General features: G+C 41.8%; 1 protein-coding gene across 4 annotated transcripts in view; it reads right to left on the bottom strand.

Moving 5' to 3' along the window:
- Window positions 1-1578: 1578 nt before the first annotated feature.
- Window positions 1579-14038, bottom strand: part of LOC139556905 (metabotropic glutamate receptor 7-like) — a 127274-nt gene continuing 114814 nt past the window's right edge. For 3 of the 4 annotated variants that reach the window (XM_071371004.1, XM_071371007.1, XM_071371006.1), the window contains 2 exons: window positions 7115-7367; window positions 1579-3428 (listed from right to left, as the gene is read on the bottom strand). In XM_071371004.1, coding sequence (XP_071227105.1) covers window positions 3379-3428; window positions 7115-7367 — 303 coding nt within the window. In that variant the 3' untranslated portion in view covers window positions 1579-3378. The remainder of the gene's footprint in view (window positions 3429-7114; window positions 7368-14038) is intronic. The other variant, XM_071371005.1, reaches the window with a different exon arrangement.

The following is a 14038-nucleotide window of genomic DNA, read 5'->3' as shown; positions in this document are numbered from 1 at the left end:
GTGGAAAAACATAAATGTATTGTGTAACAAGATGTCATATAAGTGTCATCTGATGAAGATGTTCAAAGGTTAGTGATTAATTTTATCTCTATTTCTGCTTTTTGTTACTACTATATTTTGCTGGGAAAATGGCTGTGTTTTTCTGTGGCTATGTACTGAGCTAACATAATTGTTTGGTGTGCTTTCCCCGTAAATCCTTTTTGAAATCAGACATGTTGGCCGGATTCACAACATGTGTAGCTTTAATTTGGTGTCTTTCATGTGTGATTTCATGAAAGATTGATTTTTATAGTAATATATTTGAATTTGGCTCGCTAAATTCTTTCTGGATTTTGGCCAAGTGGGACGCTACCGTCCCACATATCCCAGAGAAGTTAAGAACAAGTTTATCTTTAATTCTATGTAAAACATGTATCTTTCATCAAAGTTTATGATGAGTATTTCTGTTATTTGATGTGGCTCTCTGCAATTTCTCCAGATATTTTGGAGGCATTTCTGAACATGGCGCCAATGTAAACTGAGGTTTTTGGATATAAATATGAACTTTATCGAACAAAACATACATGTATTGTGTAACATTGAGTCCTGGGAGTGTCATCTGATGAAGATCGTCAAAGGTAAGTGATTCATTTTATCTATATTTCTGCTTTTTGTGACACCTCTCTTTGGTTGTAAAATGGCTGAATGCTTTCTGTGACTAGGCGCTGTCCTAACATAATGATATGTTGTGCTTTAGCCGTAAAGCCTTTTTTGAAATCGGACACTGTGGTTGGATTAACGAGATGTGTATCTTTAAAATGGTGTAAAATACTTGTATGTTTGAGGAATTTTAATTATGAGATTTCTGTTGTTTGAATTTGGCGCCCTGCAATTTCACTGGCTAGGCGTGAAAGGTGGGACGTTAGCGTCCCAAACGATCCCAGAGAGGTTAATTAATTTTAGAATAAGGTTGTAACGTAACAAAATGTGGAAAAAGTCAAGGGGTCTGAATACTTTACAAATGCACTGTATGTTGCATTAACTTCTCCAATTTAACCAAAAATAAAAGTAAAACAATAGGATTAAGCCAGTTTCTCAGATGAAACTATCTCCTTTAAATGTTGATATTTGTCAACCTAACCCAATTCTAAATGACTTTAGTAATGCAGTAAATAGCCTAAAGTTAAGGCTATCTTACAAAGTAATGTACTAGTTTATATTTAACATTAAAATGAATAACTCATCCATGGCCACATTTTGAGGTTACTGTAACTATTATTATGTAATCCTAGAAAACGTGTATGTTCAAGATTGCCTCCAAAGGTCACAAAGGTCGCAGGTCTGTGGAGAACTTCGAACAGCATTGATATCTTGCACTTTTAATGTAATCTCAACAACAATCCAGGTAATTTGGTTGTGCTATTAATGTAGATGAAGCACAGTGATAACACATCAAGTTGTTGTATAAATACAAAATATCTGACATTGTATTCCCATTTGAACTTTGTTGTGCTTTTAAATGGTTGAAAGTGCAGTAATAACACATTTAGAGTGTTAGCAGTTCATGTTATTCTTCAATAACACAGACCCCAAAGAAAATCAGGGGGAGAAAAATAGGTTTATTCAAATCATAGATGTTCTATAGATGTTATACTGAAAAGTAGACATTCATTCTTCCCTGTCCTCAGTTTTCTCCACAGAACAAAGCAACAGGGTGTAATTTATAACCCCTCACCATAGCTTGTGGTTGACCAATTAAAAGTCCTTGCAGTAAAATTGGGCAAATGGCCAAATAGAAGTATCCTGCCTCAGGCTCTAAGTACAGACGATTCAGACCAATGAAAACGTGGCACACGTAGCTATGAGTCCAGGACTGACATTCCTACACAGGTTCTAAACAGATGTTGAACTGAAAACAACTATTTCCATTGATAATTCCCTATTGACCGTTAGTACTCTCTGACATTTAGTCATCTCTTGACCTTTAGTCCTCTCTTGACCTTTAGTCCTCTGCGTTGTGTATTTATCTTCGAAATATTCTTACAATGACAACTAAATAAGAGTGCATAAATATCACCTGTACCAGCATGAGTGAAACTAACGTCTGACAATGGAGGTGACAGGTGCAACATGTTCTGCCCAACGAGGATGGTCCCAATCAGTATGGGTCCACATCTAAACAGAACCAAGCGAATATTGACGAACACAAACACACACGTACTCACACGTGCACACACACAAATAATGATTGTATAATCATTGTTTGATTGTATAAAAGATAACAAAATGATTTTATTTCATGTTGATAATTGGACAGACAACATCACAGCATACTTGCATGAATGTTTCAATATGAATGTTTTTTTCCCCCACTCCATTGATAATTAAACACAATGTACTCTGTACAAAACTATATAAATCAAACATGCTTGCAGATGCAGAGGGGTCCATTTTAATAACAGATTAAAGCCATATTCTCTTGTGAATCAGGTAATTTCTTTAAAATAACTGAATAAACTGCAGAATGATGGTTCACATCATAGTCATTTTAAGAATGAATTTATCTTTTTTTGTTTTACATCAAATAGAAAACACAAACATTGGCACATGCAATGTGAACACTTTGTGCTGCTTTTCCCTTACCATCTAAAGCCAATCAAACATAGACTGGATATATTTTTTTGTTGTCATCCAAACACGAAAATACTCTCAGATATTTACAAAAAGATATAGATACATTGCCCGTCACTCTGACATAGTTATTTGTGTTAAAATGGCTGATTTGAGTTGATTTCATAAAACAAAATGCATGTGGCGGAGCTTGCTAATTAAAGTTATTCAATCAAAATTCAACATAATGTTATCTCAGAAAAATGAAAGATCAGGCACAAGGAACTCAGAAGAAACCTCACTTAACTTAAAAACAAACCATGAGCACTGCAAGAGAATATGACTTTAATGGATATTACAAAAAATATTTTGAAAACTGTTGAAATAAACTGTTCAGACATATTTTTTTCAGCGATTACTTAGTCCGACACCTGTATCACAGAGGTTGTTCACTCACTGTTAATGGAAAACCCTACAGAGAGGTTCCAGGGTCTGGTTCTAGAACAGAACAGAACAGAACAGAATGGACCAGGGCCCAGTTACCATCTTACAGCTGTGTTTGTATCTTCATCATTCATTCACTCCTCATGTCAAATATCTCCATCCCTCCGTTTTCCCTTTCCCCCTGCCATCCTCCTCTTCAGAAGACAAAAATGATAAAGGTTGACACCAACCACAGTCCTGGAGTGCATAGGTAGGTAGTGTCCCTGTCCCGGTATTCTCTTCCTGTGATCCCTAGTCTTGGTCATCATCACAGAGTAAGGACATGGAGCATTCCCTGGGAACCCATCAGATCCTGAGGTTGTTGTAACTCACATATGTTTTCTTCGTAGCTTGACCTGAGAAGCAAGGTAGGTCAAAGATTATAATGGCATCCAACAGCGCAACAAATGACAGTACAATAAGCAATGCACAAACATACACAGACATACACAAAGTAAGATATTTACATGCATAATATATAAATACCCTCCAACTCTATCATACATTCATGCAAGTGAACGTACACTGTTCACAATCATTGCACAATAGCTGCCTGGTTTAGTGCATTGTGTCCCTTCAGCAACACGACTGAGTCAAACTCTGGTTTCTATTTTCAGATACTAACCAGCAACAACAAAAAAACACACACACACACAAACACCACACAAGTGGTCACCTAACAAACGCTAGGGCAGGTGATGTGATCCCAGTCTCTATATTGCCATGGAAACGGGCCAGACTGTTGCCGAGAATCAAGGTACTGTGCTTGACTCCACCGATGCAGTGTTATCGCTCATGCCTAGCGGAGAAGGTCGATGCACATTGCGCTTGTTAAAGCAGAGACATACTGTAGCTTTGTAAACTCCTCTTCTTAATGCTGTAAATGTTGCCATGGTGAACTCCCATGAGATGTGCAATTAGTCTTACCACCTCCTTACAGTATTATTTTGTAGTCTTGGTCATTGACTATGATGAATAAAACATGTGTAAATGTACAATATATTTTTGCAGTTAGCCCATAAGCAGGCTTAGCTGTATGTGTGTGCGGTTGGTATAAAAAAAAGCTCGTATTTTCAAGGAGAAAGCAATGATTTTGCTGTGTGTGTGTGTGTGTGTGTGTGTGTGTGTGTGTGTGTGTGTGTGTGTGTGTGTGTGTGTGTGTGTGTGTGTGTGTGTGTTTGTGTGTTTGTGTGTGTGTGTGGCACTCATACATACAATGCATGTGTGTGATATACTGTATGTAGATATCTACATATCTCTTTAACCTTCCAAAATATAGTGCAGTGTATTCAGCTCACTGGAAACTACTGACTTCTTCTCCATCTCTCTCAGCCTCTCTCTTCTCGGTCTCGGTTGGGTGATAATTCCCTTTTACATTTACATTTACATTTACATTTAAGTCATTTAGCAGACGCTCTTATCCAGAGCGACTTACAAATTGGTGCATTCACCTTATGATATCCAGTGGAACAACCACTTTACAATAGTGCATCTAACTCTTTTAAGGGGGGGGGGGGTTAGAAGGATTACTTTATCCTATCCTAGGTATTCCTTAAAGAGGTGGGGTTTCAGGTGTCTCCGGAAGGTGGTGATTGACTCCGCTGACCTGGCGTCGTGAGGGAGTTTGTTCCACCATTGGGGTGCCAGAGCAGCGAACAGTTTTGACTGGGCTGAGCGGGAACTGTACTTCCTCAGAGGTAGGGAGGCGAGCAGGCCAGAGGTGGATGAACGCAGTGCCCTTGTTTGGGTGTAGGGCCTGATCAGAGCCTGAAGGTACGGAGGTGCCGTTCCCCTCACAGCTCCGTAGGCAAGCACCATGGTCTTGTAGCGGATGCGAGCTTCAACTGGAAGCCAGTGGAGAGAGCGGAGGAGCGGGGTGACGTGAGAGAACTTGGGAAAGTTGAACACCAGACGGGCTGCGGCGTTCTGGATGAGTTGTAGGGGTATTTATTATTATATATAAAAGTATTATCTTTTCATGGTATTGATTGGTCATCATACCAAAATTGATGTAAAAATCTTAAATTCATTCACACTGCTAATAATCACTATGGGGACAGTGAAGATACATCTCCAATATCTCAAAATTACAGGGCAAATACTCACATCTCTGCAAGGGATAATCATAGAGATATTAAGACTAATATCGATAGTGATGTACTATAGAATCATCAGAGCTACTAATGCTCTTACTTAATAACTCTAAATCATTATGAGTCAGATCAGTCAGAGATGATCCCTCCTGAAAGGCACTATTTGGCGCTGTGACGGTTACAGGGGCTGACGGACAGCCTCCAGGGGCCAGGGAGCTGCAGTTCAAGTTTTGGGGCGGTCATGCGCATACATTTGCCATTAATAAATGTAATTTCCACTGCTGCTAAAATAGAAGGGCGATGGGAGGAGAGAGATGGGGCGAGGGGAGGGGAGGCGATAAGAAGCGCGTGTAGGGGAGAGAGAAGGTGGGAGACGCACAGAGCAGATGACACAGTGTACATTTGGGAGTGCCTCTCGGAGATGAGCTCCGTCCGTGTTCCGCCAAGCCTTGCTTGGGATGTGCTGCAACGCCAGCTGTTGGCCCCCTACACAGTGTGTTCGCTCCACGAGCCACATGTGTCACTGGCAGGGAGACGATGTTACTCTCCTGACGCAAGCTCTCTCTCTCTCACTCACACAATTACACACATACACACACACACTCATTACACAGATGACAATGAACATCACAGTGCATTTGGAGGAATGTCCATGGAAAGCTGTCATATCAGAGCTGTAATTGAGAGAAGGGCACACCTGTGGATACCATGTGTGGTGTGTAAGGTTGCAAAATTCCTGGAGAGATTGAAGGATTCCCGGAATCAGGAGGGAATAAGCGGGAATTTTGCAACCCTATTGGTGTGTACCATGTGATTGGTAGAGATATAGGGCCAACGGGAACTGTGTTATTACCATGGTCTGTCAATCATTTCTTGATTTAGTGTAGAAAAATAAGACAAGCATGGAGCTCATATAGGGGCAATATACACTGAGTGTACAAAACATTGGAACACCTGGTCTTTCCATGACATAGACTGACAAGGTAAAAGCTATCATCCCTTATTGATGTCACACTTAAATCTGTGTAGACCAGTTAAATAAGGATTTTTAAGCCTTGAGAGAATTGAGACATGGCTTGTGTATGTGTGCCATTCAGCGAGTGAATGGGAAAGACAACAGTTTTAAATGCCTTTGAACGAGTAGTAGTAGTAGGTGCCAGGAGCACTGGTTTAAGTGTGTCAATAACTGCAACGCTGCTGGGTTTTTCACGCTCAACAGTTTCCCGTGTGTGTGAAGATTGGTCCACCACCCAAAGGACATCCAGCCAACTTGACAAATGTAGGCTGTTCTGAGGGCAAACGGAAGTGCAAATCAATATTATTTTATACTCAGTGTAAATTAGAGATTCATGGTTTACATTAATCCTGCCCATCACAGGTATAATATCAATATCTTAATCCTCACCAGTCATGTTGGTCTCTGCATTTCGACATTATGATATTATGATAATTAACACCATCAAGCTGACTTCACCACACAAACAGTGGTGTCAACGACACACAACTGGTGTTATAGATCATCTTTCCTCATTACTAGTCTTTAACACAGACCTCCTGTGCTCTTAGCTCCCAGCTACACTAAAGCAAAAGGCCTATTAATGTCACTCTACAGGAAAGGCCCTCATATTGGTTAAGCAGTCATATACGAATGGAATAGCATGCTCCCGTGTGCACTTCCTGAACTTTTGGATGAACGTTTGGATGAATTTATCTCTGTCTGATAGCATATTATCTAATTATCGGCACAGTGGGCTCTGCTATGTGATTGACTCATGGTGAGCAGGGATCTCACTCCTCTCGGTATGATGTCACAAATACCATGGGGTTACATGTAAACAGCAAATAGGAATATAAATATTTAAATTGTGCTGCTACTTAAACTACTGGAGATACTATGCAGCCAAATGTGGTTGTTAAAGAATAAGTTCATTGACATTTGCATGACTCACTCATGGGGTCGGTGGGCGGGTTTTCACACAGCTCAGATTTGGCCTCTCCGTTGGGCCTCTCGCTGGGCTTCACAGAGAGACGGGAGGACATGGTGGCGGCAGTGACCACAGCCTTGAAGCTCCTCTTCCTCTTCTGCACGTTAAGCTCTGGGTGGAAGATGATGACGTACACCTTGGGCATGTAGAGCATCCCGAGAGCTACAGAGGCACTGAGGTTCATAGAGATGGTGAGGGTAGTCGTCTGGATGTACAGCTGTGGAGGAGGGGAGGGGGGAAGTTGGGTGAGAGGGGGGTGAGAGAGAGAGAGAGAGGGAGAGGAGGGAAAAAGGGGGTGAGAGAGAGAGAGAGAGAAGCCACACTAGTTAGAATATAGTCTCATGCAGTAAAACCCCACATAACCCTTATCAAGCACTCACCCAGCCCTATCTACAGGTTGGTCTTGATGTATGGATGAGGGAGAGAGGCAAGAGCGAAACCTATCATAGTCATACCACAGAGATGCCTGTAGGTGGCTTGATGGATAACCACTGACGAAAAATTGGCCTTACCTAGAGTAAAGCAAAAAGCACCACACATTTCCTTATTGTTAATTTCTCCATTGGAGGTTCTATGTTTGCGTTCTGATGCTGTGGGGGAAAAGATACCACTTGTACTCCAACCATTCGTACTCCTGTAGCATTTATGAGGCACTTACTATCCATAGTGTATGTAGCAGCAGTAACTGAGCAGTTGGCTGTGTCTTAATTGGCATGATTCACTCATTGCCTCTCCACTGCAGCACACACACACACACACACACACACACACACACGATAACATACGCACTATACATACACATGGATTTAGTACGGTAGATATGTGGTAGTGGTGGAGTAGGGGCCTGAGTGTGTTGTGAAATCTGTGAATGTATTGTAATGTATTTAAAATTGTATAAACTGCCTTAATTTTGCTGGATCCCAGGAAGAGTAGCTACTGCTTTGGCAGCAGCTAATGGGAATCCATAATAAATACAAATACAAATACACTGCGATAGCTGATGTATATTGAGCTTTTTGGCTCAAAATAGTGGGTGCTATATGCCCTTATACGACTTCCTTCCTTCACCTTACTCTTTGGAGACCATTGACCAGAAAGAACTGAATTAGCTAATTTAACTCCATCTAGCACCTTCAGATTAGTCATTGGACTGGCCTAGGTCTGACTGATGTATTTAACTGTACATTTAAAGATCCAATGCAGCTGTTTCAATATCCAATACCTTCTAGGTAACAATTAAGTACTTTAATGTGATTGTTTTCAATAAAAATTGTCAAAAAGCTATTTCTCATACAATAATTTTGCTAGGACTGTCTGGGAGTGGTCTGAATGAGGGGCCTAATTGGAGGCACCTACTGGTAACCTGAAAACTAGCTGTTATTGGCAGGGAGGAGGCAAACACTATTTGTCATTGGTCTATTAACTTATACTGCCTGGTTATGTCGCCAGGCAGTCCAAAACCCCACCCATGGAAAACCTGATATTTCAGGTGGTCTTTTCATAATTTTCACAATTTGACAGTATTATTCCAACCTCAGTGTGGAAATAAACTCAGCAAAAAAGAAACGTCCTCTCACTGTCAACTGCGTTTATTTTCAGCAAACTTAACATGTGTAAATATATAAAAAGATTCAACAACTGGCCTCCCGGCTGGCGCAGTGGTGCACGGCACTGCATCGCAGTGCTAGCTGTGCCACCAGAGACTCTGGGTTCGAGCCCAGGCTCTGTCGCAGCCGGCCGCGACCGGGAGGTCCATGGGGCGACGCATAATTGGTCTAGCGTCGTCCGGGTTAGGGAGGGTTTGGCCGGTAGGGATATCCTTGTCTCATCGCGCACTAGCGACTCCTGTGGCAGACTGGGCGCAGTGCATGCTGACCAGGTCGCTAGGTGTACAGTGTTTCCTCCGACACATTGGTGCGGCTGGCTTCCGGGCTGGATGCGCGCTGTGTTAGGAAGCAGTGCGGCTTGGTTGGGTTGTGTTTCGGAGGACGCATGGCTCTTGACCTTCGTCTCTCCCGAGCCCGTACGGGAGTTGTAGCGATGAGACAAGACAGTAACTACTAAAAATTGGATACCAAGAAAAAGGGGGTAAAGAAATAAAAGATTCAACAACTGAGACATAAACTGAACAAGTTCCACAGACATGTGACTAACAGAAATGGAATAATGTGTCCCTGAACAAAGGGGGGTCAAAATCAAAACTAACAGTCAGAATCTGGTGTGGCCACCAGGTGCATTAAGTACTGTAGTGCATCTCCTCCTCATGGACTGCACCAGATTTGCCAGTTCTTGCTGTGAGATGTTACCCCACTCTTCCACCAAGGCACCTGCAAGTTCCCGGACATTTCTGGGTGGGAATGGCCCTCACCCTTTGATCCAACAGGTCCCAGACGTGCTCAATGTGATTCAGATCCGGGCTCTTTGCTGGCCATGGCAGAACACTGACATTCCTGTCTTGCAGGAAATCATGCACAGAATGAGCAGTATGGCTGGTGGCATTGTCATGCTGGAATGTCATGTCAGGATGAGCCTGCAGGAAGGGTACCACATGAGGGAGGAGGATGTCTTCCTTGTAACGCAGGTGCTGTGATGCTGTGACACACCGCCCCAGACCATGACGGACCCTCCACCTCCAAATCAATCCCGCTTCAGAGTACAGGCCTCGGGGTAACGCTCCTTCGAGGATAAACGTGAATCCGACCATCACCCATGGTGAAACAAAACCGCGACTCGTCAGTGAAGAGCACTTTTTGCCAGTCCTGTCTGGTCCTGCGACGGTGGGTTTGTGCCCATAGGCGACATTGTTGCCGGTGATGTCTGGTGAGGACCTGCCTACAGGCCTAAGTCCAGCCTCTCTCAGCCTATTGCGGACAGTCTGAGCACTGATGGAGGGATTGTGCGTTCCCGGTGTAACTCAGGCAGTTGTTGTTGCCATCCTGTACCTGTCCCGCAGGTGTGATGTTCAGATGTATCAATCTTGTTACACGTTTTCTGCCACTGCGAGGACGATCAGCTGTCCGTCCTGTCTCCCTATAGCTCTGTCTTAGGCATCTCACAGTACGGACATTGCAATTTATTGCCCTGGCCACATCTGCATTCCTCATGCCTCCTTGCAGCATGCCTAAGGCACGTTCACACAGATGAGCAGGGACCCTGGGCATCTTTCTTTTGGTGTTTATCAGAGTCAGTAGAAAAGCCTCTTCAGTGTCCTAAGTTTTCATAACTGTGACTTTAATTGCCTACTGTCTGTAAGCTGTTAGTGTCTTAACAACCGCTCCACAGGTGCATGTTCATTAATTGTTTATGGTTCATTGAACAAACATGGGAAACAGTGTTTAAACCCTTTACAATGAAGATCTGTGAAGTTATTTGGATTTTTACGAATTATCTTTGAAAGAAAGGGTCCTGAAAAACGGACGTTTATATATAAAACACAGAAAAATCATGATTTTGACTGCACTGCCCCTTTAAGAAGATTAAGCTACATAAACACATATTAGGCTTGCCTTTTTCAAGCAACAGTCAAAGACCAAAGACATGTACTGTAGTGGGCGGTTCAGGATTATTTCGCAAAATCATCACGTTGCTCATGTTTGTCAGAATTGTATAAAGACCACTAGGTGCTTTTATCTTTTTTTAAACTTACGTAACACCATTTATACTTAAATTTTTAAACACTCTGGGCTATATCTTGGGTTTGTTCTGAATTATGTAACCCTATTCTTAAAAGACAATCATCCTTCAATCAGCCATGTAGTTCACAGACCCACAAGAGGTCCTTCAAGAGTCTTAGATTAGGCTGAAACACATTAGAGGGCGTATCTCTGTGTTTGAAGTCCACCAAAAGCTACTCAAAACTGAGCTATGACACTTGAGAGTGAAATGACACTCTTGTACCTTTTCTGACAACCTGTAGCAAAGAGGATACAGTTGTAAAGGTCTGCATGGTAGAACAACTCTGAATCGGTTGGAGAGAAAATGTCACCATTTGCATAGTGTTTTCCACAGTAAATAGCACCAGCCATAGTAATGCCTTGCACACAATCTACAGAGAGACATTTACATGCCAGTCATGCCATCTGATCTCCGCAACTCATTCAAATACCAATATCATCAACATGCCAATAGCTTCTAGTATTGCCTCTCCTCTTGCTCTCTCTCCCTCGTTCACACTGTTTATCTCTCTCTCCTCTCTCCTTTGCACACTCTCTCCCTCTCAATCTTTCCCCTTTCTCTCTCTCCCTCTCTCTATCTCTCTGCGGAGAAACATCAGAGCAAGAGATCTGGCTCACCATGCATTAATAACCATATGAATACCATGATGCTCATATCAAGCTCTTTTCAGCGCGTGCCTTTCCGCACCATTGTAAACAGAAGAGAATGGAATTCTGGATTGCTGTCAATTTACACCGCGTGTGATTGGTTTTATAATATCTCATCACCAGAGGATCTCCACCCCTCGCTATGCTTCCATGTTTGGTATCCATAGCAAGACTACCACCATCACCACCATATAGCTTGGTCAAAGCTACTAAAACACTGCTAAAATAAGCTTGTAATGAGATTATCTACTGCAATGCTGACCATGTCAAAATAGATTTATTGACTATTTAAGAGACTATATTTTTATACTGTACAGTAGCCCACAAGAAGTGTAAGAGTCATACACACACAGACGCATGCATGCACATGCATAAACGAGCACACACGCACATACATGCACGCACACACACACACACACACACACACACACACACACACACACACACACACACACACACACACACACACACACACACACACACACACACACACACACACACACACACACACACACACACACACACACACACACACACACACACACACACACACACACACATTAACACAATTTTGGTCGTTAGCTGTCCTAGCTGCAGTCACACAGACAGGGTTTTTCAGAGTGCTTCAGTGGGAGCTTGACCCAAATTCGCATTCCCTCTCACCCACCACATGAATGTTTAGCTTGTCACAGAGCATTTATAATGAATTCCTGTTGCTTTAACATAAATAAATACATGAATTAAATTTCCCAACTGCTTGGCCACTCTCTATTTATAGCTGCAGTAACGATTTATTAAGATTCAGGAATCAAATGATTGAGCCTGAGTTTTACCATCTCAATCACGAGCATCGCCAAATGCCAACATCCAGATAACAGGAAACCAAACAACCAACCGCCTTCTATCTACCCAGACAAAAAACTGATGAAAGGTTTTTAGATAATTATATCCACTAGGGATGTACTTACAGCACAGGCAATTTTGTCTAGTATAAAATGTGGATTATAAATGCACACAGCGATAAAGACACCATTCAGAAAAGTGACAATTAGGATGCTCTCCTGCCCTGGTGGAGAAAGCCTTCAATAATGGATCTAGGGGATTTGCATTCTCCTCTCATCTACCTGCAAGTCTCTTGTTGTTTTGGGTGGCCTACTTTGTGTGTCTGCGTGCTGCTCTGGGGACCCGCTTCTCCCGAACTGCTTATGAATGGGCTTCTCATAAACTATCCAATTGGATGTCACTCACCTGCTGCAAATGTCCATGCCTGGGCTGGGCTGGTGTAGATGTACTCAGCTTATTATATCCTTTAAGGTTACCCTCTTGGCCTGGTGCTTTCTTGTTAAAAAGATATCCCCCCTTTCAGAAGACGTTCTCAATCTCTAACCACTAAAATAAGGATGAGGCTTAACTTAATGCCCCTGGTTCCCACAGTTCTCCTTCTGTTGATTGTAAAGCTTTGATGAGCATTGCATGTTGTTTGAGGTTCCATATGTGGAATCCCAGGCAGACACAGTCAGTAGGCATCCAGAGTATCAATTCAGGAAGGCAGAGCGCCTTTAACAAAGAAAATGTCAAGTCTAACTCTTGTCAAATAAAGTTATTTGCTGAAATACAAGCGGATTGGGAGATGCAACTGCAGAAGATGCTATTTTTCCGCACCCTTAAAAGTTAAAGGAGAAAATGCTTCTTGCCAGACATCTTTAACCCCGGGAAATCTAACTTGGCAGCTCGACTTTAAGAAGTTCAGATAAGCACAAGTGCCATCTTACAAGACTTTAAGTGTTTGTAAGACGTGTTGAGGTATAAAAGCTTGGTTTAACACGAGTTTCCCTTTCCGGGTGTGGTAACTCTTGTGGAAGTTTCTATACTTTCAGGGAAAAGTTTGGTTGTGTGATGTTTGATGTCAGGAGTCAACACAGATTTCTTCACAAAGGTGGTTTTCACTTGGTCAAATATAATGAATGATACACAGTTAGAGATTACTTAGAGATTCTTTAAACATTCAAATAAAATAGGTAAACCTGGAACCTGATACCTGATCACTCCAGAATGTTTTACATTTTTGTAAAAAAAACAGCTGACAATGACAGTAATACCCACATTTTCCAATGTTATTTGCGTCTTTGCTTTAATTAAACACAGGTACACATGCTTATTACAGAATTATTCACAATCCCTTACATGTACAGTGCATTCAGAAGGTATTCAGACCCCTTGACTTTTTCCACATTGTGTTACATTACAGACCTATTCTACATTTTTTTACTTATCAATCTACACACAATACCCTATAATGACAAAGAGAATACAGGTTTTTATACATTTTTGCAAATGTATTAAAAATTAAAACAGAAATACCTTATTTACTTAAGTATTCAGACCGTTTTCTATGAGACTCGAAATTGAGCTCAAGTGCATCCTGTTTCCATTGATCATCCTTGAGATGTTTCTACAACTTGTTTGGAGTCCACATGTGGTAAATTCAATTGATTAGACATGATTTTGAAAGGCACACACCTGTCTATATAAGATCCCAGAGTTAACATTGAATGTCAGAGCAAAA

The sequence above is a fragment of the Salvelinus alpinus genome, chromosome 28, assembly GCF_045679555.1.
Source record: "Salvelinus alpinus chromosome 28, SLU_Salpinus.1, whole genome shotgun sequence".
NCBI classification, from domain to species: Eukaryota; Metazoa; Chordata; class Actinopteri; order Salmoniformes; family Salmonidae; genus Salvelinus; species Salvelinus alpinus.
The sequence above is the reverse complement of the archived record's forward strand: the minus strand, read 5'-3'. Positions and strand labels throughout refer to the sequence as shown.